Below are 10704 nucleotides of genomic sequence, written 5' to 3'. Positions count from 1 at the left end.
TCTTAAACTCTTTTACTTTTTCTCTGGAACAAAAAATTCAAATGTTTTTCTGTTTTTCGCATTTGAAGATAAGTGTTTACGCGTTTGCAACCTCCACCGAGTTGATAAATATTTTTCTTTTTAGTTGAGCGTATCGGTCATGCTGTTTGACGTCAAACCGTTTTCTTTTTAAACATGAAATCGGTTTATTTATTTCTTCTCAAATTTCAGTTTGGGCAACACATGGTCTACTTTCAACTAGCATGTAAACTTTAAACGCAATGAATGTAAGATACAGTTGAAGACAAGTATCAAGCATTTATTATTTACAGCAAATTATCGTATATAATACCACAGGTAATCAATTTGCATTAGTAACGCAATTCAATAATCATGAAACTATAATTCCATAAAAAAAAATGTGAAGGGTGTGAAGATTAACATCGCTTCGTACAAATTTACTCAGAAATATATTCTGGAAACCGACAAGTGCATCCAATCGCAATATTCACATATGTAACAACCGCCTTCCCACCGCGATCATACTTTGTTACTCGGTAAGGTACTTTTACACTGACGCTTGTCACACCATCCATCTCTTTTCCGTCTTCGTCCAGGCACGAATTGCATAAACATTCGGCTTCTAATACCTGGCGTGGAACCCTACAAAATCAATATTTCGATAAATAACTCGTTTAATTTCAGTGATAACTAAACAGTACGAAGCTAATGAACATAATGTTGTTACGTCAATAGTCTGAAAGCGTGAATATGTTTTGTATATGTTATCATTAGGGCGATTCTTTATTACCCTGAAAAACTTTAAAAATTGACTATATTTTGTTAAAAAATTGATTTTGTTGATCTTATTCAGCAAAATATAAAAAAGAACTAGAATATAAGAAAAAAGAGAAAATTCACTTTTTTAGTACTTAAGTTGTGATGTTGACAGATATAGTATTTTACATTTTCTGGTAGGAAGTTTCTGTCATTGGCCAATAACTTATTGAGCATTGAAAAACTCCGTTCCACTGAAGCGGTTGTTGGTTGGCAACCTTGTAGCAAGCCGTAGACAGAGGGAGCAAATTCCGGACGGTTCATGCTGACTAAGTCTGTCAAATCATTCTTTCTCAGCCTTGTTTACGCAATTTACGGTGCCACAGCTGTCGTGACCGAAGTCAAGATTAGTCAAATCAGTATAAGCTGCTTTCATTGTATATTTCTTTTCCTCCATTTTCAATACTGAGCCAGCGAAACTATAGTGCTGCGTTTTAATTTTCAACAAGTCTTGAGCAAGATCTTTTGCAATAACACTGTCCTTAGCTCGTTCTACTAAAAGCTCAGAACCTTCAAATTCTGACACAATATCTTTTACAATAGGAAGATTGTCAGCATAATAAAACGCTGCTTGCAACCAACTTGCCCATCGTGTAATGATAGGCTGTGGTGGCATTCCAATTGTGTCAAACATTAACTGCCTTGTGTCGTTTTTCACTGTGGCTCCTTATACACAAGCAGTAAGATTGTCAACCTTGGGAAAATTAGCTCTTACATGCGATGCTCAGTTATGCAAAAGATGGGCCACACAAGTGACGTGAAAAAGATGGGGATACATGATTTTCAAAGCATTTCCTGCAGATTCCATGTATCTGGCAGCATCAGACAAAAGTAAATAAAAGTAGTTTCTACCAACATTGAGAAATTGCAGGGCAACATCTATTTCTCAGTAATTGAAGTGTAAGTGCTTTGCAATCTAACATGTAGGTTTTGCCAGAGTCATCAAGTTACTCCAGCAAGAACATTGAAATATTTACTTCCGGATATCTCACTTTCATCTGCTACTAAAAAGATTTTCTTTTCGTGCATCATTTGCTTTATTCTGTTGATTTCCTTTCCACAATTTTACGACGACACGATAACTCTGATGGTAAATTTTTCCCAATACCTCTGAAAAGCTCTTTCAGTTCTTTGTTTTATAATTATTTTGATGGTATGTTTGCCGACAAGAAAGCTCTGGTCACTGATTCAGTAAAGTCCGTGGAAGCCGATTTAAAAAAAGACTGAGATTTTGGTGGAGTTGAAGACTGTAACCTTTTTCGATGCTTTGCTGTTTGTCTATGACTGTCAACTAGAAATCGCTTGTCACACAGTAACAAACACACTTTAACCACACAATTACAAATATTGCAAAAAAGTTCATTCGTTGGAGTTTTACTGAACTCTGTTGGAAATTCTGCAACTATAGAACTCACCTCTATGCACAACCAAGAAAGCACATGGCGGTAACATGGCCAACATAGAAATCTTAACAAATACTTTATACCTATCAACAATCTTCTTTTCAGGAATATTGAAAAGCGAAGTGTTAAGAAAATCTTATGCAACAAAATTATGTGCAATACCGTAATTTGACCTAACAACAAAAAATTGACCTAATAACAGAAAAATTGACTTTATAAAAAAAATTGACTTTGAATCGCCCTAATTATTATGTTGCTACATATTTTACGTTTTGAATGCTTTACCTATTCTCATCTGTGTTCTTTACCCATTTCCAAGGACTGAGGCTCAACCTACTGACTTCCGTTTTACTTTTATCCAGCCAAACTGGATCTTTAGTGCACATCCTTGGTGGAATGTATGCCGGAAGAAGACCGGTATGATCTCTTGTTTCGATATGGTCACTGAATATTTTGTTGTTTTGCATGCAGCGGGTTATTTTGTCGTATTCGATGTCGATGTCAGGATCGAAGGGACAGTATTTACTGTAAAGTAAATTAACGTTAACGTGCAACATCTGAAGCCTATCTCAAAACAAACCCATAACATGCTGCTAAATTAGATAACAAATGATAAAGCAGCTAATAAAAGAAGGTATCTTTGTTTAAAGCAGAGTGACTTTTAAAATCCAGTTGTTTTACCGTATCGGTAGTATGTCATATTCTTCAAACTTTGCGACCACAGTCGTTTGTCCTTGTTGTGATTTCACACAAACACTCTGTGAAATCAAAATAATAAGCCCTGCTACAATAACAAAATCCATTCTTACCAGCCTGTTATTAATTCAACCTTGATCAATATGCTATTTATCTGTTATCGCGATTTGAGAAAAGAGGCTCATGTGCGGGATTTATACGCCTGTTCAAACCGAAAATTTCTTAATACTGTGACGTATGTTGTGGTAAATATACACAAAGCCTAAAACAATCAAAAAATAAAAATACTTTCCCTGAAACCATGAATCAGTTTCTTAACTTTCTCTACTTCTTTGGATTAAAAAAGGTTTCAGATACTAAAGTATGGTCTATTAGCATTTCGAATTCTTTCACGTAAAGCGTGCATGTGCTTTGCGGTTGCTTAACAAAAATTTTGGGTTCTTAGTCATACCGTGCGCTGCGTCAGTTGCTGTATCGCAGTTGCAGTTTCAGATTTTTTATATGAAAACGATAATCCGGCATTGCAAGCAACCTGTGACTGGGTTTGCTCACTCGAAATTGCACAAAGCAAGGCTAAACAGTTTGAAGTAGGCTGTGAACCACTCATTACAGAGCTGTCCTCAATACTGCAACAAATAACAAAGTGACCCAACCAGCAGATGACCAATGTATAAGTTAGGCTACTGTATAATTGTACAATCTGATGCAGAAAATTTCACTATCTCTTATACTGCCCTTTCGTAACGTCGCACAAGAGAGAATCAAAAGAGGTGGAGAAAACTAACTTTTTCTAAATTTGTGCGTTTAGGGTCATGCCTGTAGGTAATTGTAACTTTACACAGTATTCCAAAAAACAGTGGTAAACTAAATATGCCGCGAAGTGTTTTTGACGCAGCCAAAATGACATCTCATTATTCTCGACAAGGCCGTAACCAAAGTAATTTTTTTACAGAGGCAAGTGTGTCAAGCACGTTGCCGGTCAAGTGAGTTGTTGAATATAGTTTAACACTAAAAATGTTTTGTACCAGAATTACAAAAATGTTAGAAGGAAAGTGCTTCACTTGCTCCAATGTAGCTACAGTTGCCGGCTACGAGCCGGTTGCTCAAGCTTTATTCGTTTGACAAAGTTAAAGGTATTGGATTTGAGAAGATATTCTCTGTCCGCCAATAACGTCGTTTTTGCCGAGGATCCAACACAACACCAACTACATACACCTACAAATTACTTTAAATTCGCCACTATATAACTCGTCATTCGCTGCCGCAATCCAATTTGGGTTTAAGCGGATTGTCCTACATGTGCTTACTGGATTTGGAAGTGTTTAGTCAACTAATTATAGAAAGATTATGCTTTTAATGAAGACTATAATTTTTTCGGATATTTCTTGTGGCGTCTTATACACGCCACCATATTGGGATTCCCCTTCTTTTTTTCATGATTTTTTTTGTTTCCATGATGTGGTCCCATTTTTCGAGTTTATTTTTACGAATTATAGTGTTTATTTTTGTGGCAGATGAGGATTAAAGGCAGTTACGTTGATTCTATGTTAAAAGTTTTTGGGTTTGTAAACGGAAAAAATAGAAACATATGTTCGAAAAGAACAAAGATTTTTACTTTTGTAGCAGGGGATTCCCCGCAAAGCTCATGACCTAAAAGGTGTTTTTTTTGACGTCACTCCATTTTATGCCAGAAGAAGTGCCATTATAACCACCGTCATTCTGGCAGAATCCTAGCAGAATCATAGCTTCCAAAATGACAGCAGGGTTTCCGTTTATTTTTTTATAAACTATGTACAGTAGACTAAATAATTATTCTTAAGCGCTAATGGTAAACTGCCTAATGGTTTTAATGTGGTATGCCTAGCCGTGACTTGTCTGTTTTTAACATCGCATGTAAGTATTTTTGGTTACGGTATTTCGATGTCAGCAGTCAAACGTTATTATTAGTATTAATGAGAAAATTCTTTGATTTAGCATTATGAATTGCATGGCCTAGGTAAAAGGTAAAATTGCTGAATGCTGATGGGCTAAAATGTCAGGTTCTTCTGACATTTTAGGCCTATTAGGTTGATGCAATGCAGAAGTCTGGAAGTGAAGCTTCTTTGTAGACCATAGCCCATTAGCTATAGCTTAATAACAGGTTGCATGTAGTTGAAAAAACAAAATCGCAATAGGTTGCACTTGCACTGTCTCAATAATCAAGTCAGCAACTGTATGGATAACAGTCTACAAACCTAAGTAAAAGCATAGATGTAGTAATTTGACTGATTTCCAAAATAAATGTGCATGTAATTGTATTATATGTACTCAGTAAATGCATTTACCTGCCCAGGATGTTGAAATAGCCTACTTATCAAGTGTTTTTTGGCTCTGAATTCTTAACATGTTATATAGGCCTATTTAGTGTAAATAGTAAGCATTTGTCAAATTGCATATATGTTTTAGGGTTGACAAAATACTGAGTTTATGACAGAGAAATGGGAAGTTTTGTTTAAGTACTTCTTGGTGTAAACATCCTTTTCTCTAAATAAGTTAAAATTGTTTGAAAGTTAATCAATACGGTAAGTATTGCAATTACTGTTTTAAAAGTCAACTCAGCCCTTTAAAACATACAAGAAGAGGATTTATCATTTTAATGTGGTTAAGCTCCAATATGTCGGTATTGAAGGCATGTTCTATTGTTGTGCAAGTCTCATATGTTTTGTGATTTCATTTGTGCTTTTACCATATTTAAGTTTTCTCACATTAATTATTATCACTCCAATTATTATCACTGAAATTGAACATACCAATATATCTATTTGTGTAAATCATAATTTGCTGTTGATGGATTTTCCAACCATGCCCCTGAGGCAGCCCTTTCATGGTCGTTTGGTTTTTTCATCAGGACATTCCCCAATAGGCATATTATACCTCGATAATAGGTAATGCTCGTTGAACAAAACCAATGGTTACACTAAGAAGTAGTATTTATAGTGAAGCATAAATACTAAACAGGCACAACAATTATGATACTGTGCACTTTAAATGCAAACAAACAAAGTGAACATAAAAGAATGTGGAGCCAACCAGATACATCATCATTAGAATAACATCTAAGAATGCACAAACATGGGACTGGCAGAGGCTGCACATGCCATGGAAAAATCTAGTGAACTGACGGCATCGCTGTGCTACATGAAGAAGTACATATAAATTTCTTTATATACAAAGACGTCCCAGTGCTGGTATGCACTTATACTATCGTACATTTTGTGAACTGTATGTGATTGTGAACAGCTCTTAATTTCATTAACAGACGTTTTGATTGGGAAATTCAACTTCTTGGAAGCACTATTGTAGTCCAAGTGATAGAGGTGCAGAGTGAGGTAAATTATGGCTTCTATTTCTAACACTCATACAAGGTAAACGTTACAGCTACACTGATACTTTTCAAAATACTTTATTTAAAGGTTGCCCACAGTGATATGGGAAATAAAAGAGCTGTCTACCCATCGCTTCCTCACTTGTTGTACTTGTACACACAGTCTGCTGCGAACAAACTCCAGGAGATTTGATGCAAGGTTGCTACTGAGATATTTCTCCGTGTACTTAACTTCGTAAAGTCGTACTCGTAAATCTTTAATTTTGTCATTGAACACTGTAAAAAGAGATAGTGGCGATAAGCAAACATCTTTGACTTTGCATTTTCTACAGAAAACTGTATAAGGTCAATAAGTGATTGAGCAATATTGTCCAGAACGGCCGTCGATAAATCCTTCCAGTGTTTACCAGCCTCACCTTCCAAGTTGTACTGTGGCTGAAATTCCTCCAGCTCATTTGTTGTGATTATCTCCATGTCAAGGATACATTTCGGTAGTTTTCGCCATTTAATGATTTATGTATTATGCTGAGACTTGTTTTCTTTCGTGAAAGCAGTTTTCTTATTGACGTCTTTATGATGTTTTGGAATATTGGCTGATTTTTTCGTAAAAAATATATAGCTACAGCGATCGATCTTGGAACGAACACCATCATATTCTACTATCCCCACTTCCCCACCATCACACTGGACTACTCTTTCCTCACGCACGATGTAGGTAATATAGTGCCGTTTTTCCTTGCCAAACTCAAGGTAACAAATCCCTGCCTGAAGTTTATATCTTATTTTTCCTTCTCCACAGGGTATAATTAACTCACGATTGGCAACCACAATCTTTTCTGACAGTGACTTTGAATCACGTCTTCTCAATCCGATCACAAGCAGTTGTGACGTGGAAATGAACCTTCCTTGAACATTTACGCTCATTATAGGATTCCCAGGACATGAGGAACATTCTTTGGAAGTTAAGCATGTGAACTGTGAAGTGTTCGGCGATATAGAGAATTAACATCGAGCCGTGTCTTACCTCATTATACAAAGGCAGCAAAAGATTTCTGTTGTTTCTGTTACACTTGTTTTTACCCTGTATCTGTTACGTTTCTCCCTTGCGGCCGATTGTGCGTTTCCGTGGTTAATTAAGCACATGTGTCTTTTTATCGACGTGTGTCCGACAAGTAGTTGCACTGACAGTTGTGTATTGGAGCTCCTGAAATGAGCTGTGTGAACGAAAAGTTGACCTAACAGCTTTTAAAATAAAACATGTGCCTGTAATTCTAAGAGTGAGAACAACAAAACGTAACACTGGCGAGCACGGCACGACCTCTTAGTTAGAGGCACAGAAGATTTTATCAAGTTTTACTGAAGTTGAATTTTTTTACTCTCCGCCTCGTTACCAGCGTGGCAATAGTTTTTCGTCTTTTCTCAAAGAATTCGAATCCTTCTGCGACAGCGTTAAAGCATCGGATGCGATGAAGAAACATGCATTTCTACAAAGCTTGCCGGAAGACATGAGATTCTCAATGACCGATGGTCGTAAAGAACTCTACGAGCTTAGTTATGACGAACTCATTCAAAAAGCAAAAGACACGGTTTCAGGACTATCTTCACAAAAGCATGCCATGCAACAACCCGTTCAGCGAACTCAAGGTTTTGACGAATCTGTAAGAAACTTTCTTGAATCTATAGCTCAATTGGGAAAAATGGCTTATACAAACGACGAACAGCATGAAATGCGCAGCAGTGTGCTGTACAACCTACTTGTTCGAGGACTGAGAGATCGTCAACAAGCCTCTCAAATCTTACGCGATAACTTTAAAAATGCACAACCGGATTTTTACGCCACAGCAAAGAACATTATTGAAAACGCAGAACGGACGCATCATGAACCACGTATAATGACGTCAGAAGTAGCAGCGGTTACAGGAGATCACCAGGACGTATCCCAATTAAAAAGAACTGTCGAAAAACTTCAGGACGAAATTTTCCAGCTTCGAAAAGAAATGAAGACAGCAAGAAAACCTCGGGAAGAGAGAAGAAGACTTCAGTGTTTTAACTGCGGGGAATATGGTCACATTGCTCGACGTTGTCACAGGCAACGTGCAAGAAACTTTTGACGTGCTTCTGACATACACGGAACTCACAGCAATCCACCATGGGAAATCTACCAGGTTCAAACTATGGATCAGGACTTGCATAGAGAACAAGTTTTCCAACGATGAGTTGTCGGCACTGCACGATGAGTTATGTTTGGACAAATTGGAACTGTCAGAAGTTGAACGCCAAAAGCTGTTTTCCGTAATCTCTTCCTATCGTGATGTATTTTCGCTGCACCCGTACAATATTGGACAAACAGAACTGGTCGAACACTCAATCGAAACTGGAGACTCGCTCCCTATACGCCAGCAACCAAGACGCTTGCCTGAATCCCAAAAGCAAAAGAAGCATCTGGATGGTCAACCGAAAACACTATTAAGGCGCAGCAAAAAGATCCAGTGTTGAAAAGACTGTTTCAGTGGATGAGCCAGGAACGCCAACCATCATTCAAAAAAAAATCGAGAATTCTCTGGAAGAAGTTTATGCTCAGTTGCTGGTGCCCTCAACAATGAAGAATGATGTGTTGAAGTCTGTTCACGATTTAATTCACGGAGGTGGACATATGGGCGTTAAAAGGACATTTGCCAGGTTAAAGGAGCGTTTTTTCTGGCCATTTTGCCACAAAGATGTCGAAACATACTGCAAAGAGTGTTGCTTGTGCGATTTAAGAAAAGTACCAAGGCGGATTGTTCTTGCCCCATTAGTTCCATCAGAGGAAAATACACCTATGCAGAAAGTTGAAATCGACGTATTAAGCGGTCTACCCGAAACAGGAAACGACAACCGTTATATTCTTGTCGTATGTGACACCTACACAAAATACATGCAGTGTTGGCCAATGAAATTCCAAAATGCCAAAGATACTGCTTATTTGCTTTACCACCGTTGGGTGACGATACATTGCGTCCCAGAAACAATTCACTCCGACCAGGGCCGGAATTTTGAAAGTATTCTTTTTCAAGAGCTCTCACGGTTAATGGGCTGCAAAAAGACAAGAACCAGCCCGTATCACGCAATGGGAAACGGTGCTGTGGAAAGAAACAATCAGACCATAATTGCGATTTTAAAAAATTATGTTCAGGTTGACCCAACTTCTTGGGATGACGCGCTCTTCTTGGTTAGCGCTACTTACAATTCAAGTGTTCACGAGGAAACTGGAGTTTCTCCTCATTACTTGCTCACTGGAAATAATCTTAGGTTGCCTGCAGATCTTGTTAGTAAGGCACCAAATTTTACTCCAAAGTGTGAAGACATCCTTCATCTTCAAGATCGAATGAAATTGGTTCACCAAACAATTCAATCAACGTTGGAACAACGTAGGTTTCAAATGAAGAAGCGTTACGACAGGCCCCTATGTTGTTAAAAAAGTTATTCCTCCTGCAAACTATTTGATAGAAAATCGCAAAGAAGGTGTGAGCGAGAATGAAGGGCAAAATTCTTGCTCAACAGATCCGACAAACAACTGCCATCACTTTCGTGCATGCTGCAGTCCGGAACCGGAAATAACGACTACTATAATTATCAGCTGCGACCAGGGGTGTACATAGTGCCGGAAAATATTCAGAACGCAGTTCAGAATAACAGTTTAGTAACCGATGATGTTTTACATTCTCCAAACCTTTAAACAACGCATTAAACGTAGACCTTGTTTTTACTCAGATGTTAAAAGGTAAAATACGATAATAGACGCATCTTTTCACTTCACTCACGCACGTATATGTAGTTATTAATAGCAAATTTTTGTGTTTTTGTGTTCGTGTTTTTATACGTGTTTTTATATTGAGATTATATATTTTTATATTGTTATATTCTTTTGTTTATACTAAGATTTTACAGTTTAAGTGTGTCACTACTTGTGTGGTTTGAGTGTCTATTTAATTGATCGTTCGTCAGAATTGACGTGAAACATTTCATAAATACGGCATTTTTTACGTTTTGGGGGTCTTATCGCATTTCTTAGTACCTGTCGCGTTTTTGTGAAATTCGGAACTTTCCGGCCAGGGGGGATCGATCTCAAGGTCACCATCGTGAAGAGGAGGAAATCTTCTTTAAGAATCTGCAATAAAAAAGTGACACATCTTCCGACAACACTCAGCAGAATTGACGTGAAACATTTCATAAATACGGCATTTTTTACGTTTTGGGGGTCTTATCGCATTTCTTAGTACCTGTCGCGTTTTTGTGAAATTCGGAACTTTCCGGCCAGGGGGGATCGATCTCAAGGTCACCATCGTGAAGAGGAGGAAATCTTCTTTAAGAATCTGCAACAAGGCCTTTTTCCTTTTGTTCATTATTACGTCATGTATTCAAATTTTTTTTAATTGTGACGGAGGA

General features: G+C 37.6%; 1 protein-coding gene and 1 long non-coding RNA gene across 3 annotated transcripts; one reads left to right on the top strand and one right to left on the bottom strand.

Annotated features, from left to right (window-relative positions):
* Positions 1–165: 165 nt before the first annotated feature.
* On the bottom strand, positions 166–3733 carry LOC143452011 (interleukin-17C-like). The gene is made up of 3 exons (XM_076952819.1): positions 2901–3733; positions 2505–2744; positions 166–642 (listed from the first exon to the last, which is right to left on the bottom strand). The coding sequence occupies exons 1-3, from the start codon at positions 3020–3022 to the stop codon at positions 438–440; spliced, it is 567 nt and encodes a 188-aa protein (XP_076808934.1). The 5' UTR covers positions 3023–3733; the 3' UTR covers positions 166–437.
* A 921-nt stretch (positions 3734–4654) lies between these two features.
* LOC143453246 (uncharacterized) lies at positions 4655–7483 on the top strand. 2 transcript variants are annotated; one of them, XR_013115143.1, is made up of 6 exons: positions 4655–6100; positions 6214–6283; positions 6368–6478; positions 6612–6770; positions 6899–6990; positions 7079–7483. It is a non-coding gene; the product is annotated as an uncharacterized LOC143453246 (long non-coding RNA). The 2 variants fall into 2 exon arrangements; XR_013115144.1 differs by having other exon boundaries at positions 4675–6142; positions 7079–7482.
* The last annotated feature ends 3221 nt before the right edge of the window (positions 7484–10704 follow it).

This window comes from Clavelina lepadiformis, chromosome 4 (assembly GCF_947623445.1).
Source record: "Clavelina lepadiformis chromosome 4, kaClaLepa1.1, whole genome shotgun sequence".
In the NCBI taxonomy this organism is placed as follows: Eukaryota; Metazoa; Chordata; class Ascidiacea; order Aplousobranchia; family Clavelinidae; genus Clavelina; species Clavelina lepadiformis.
This window is presented reverse-complemented; position numbering and strand designations above follow the sequence as displayed.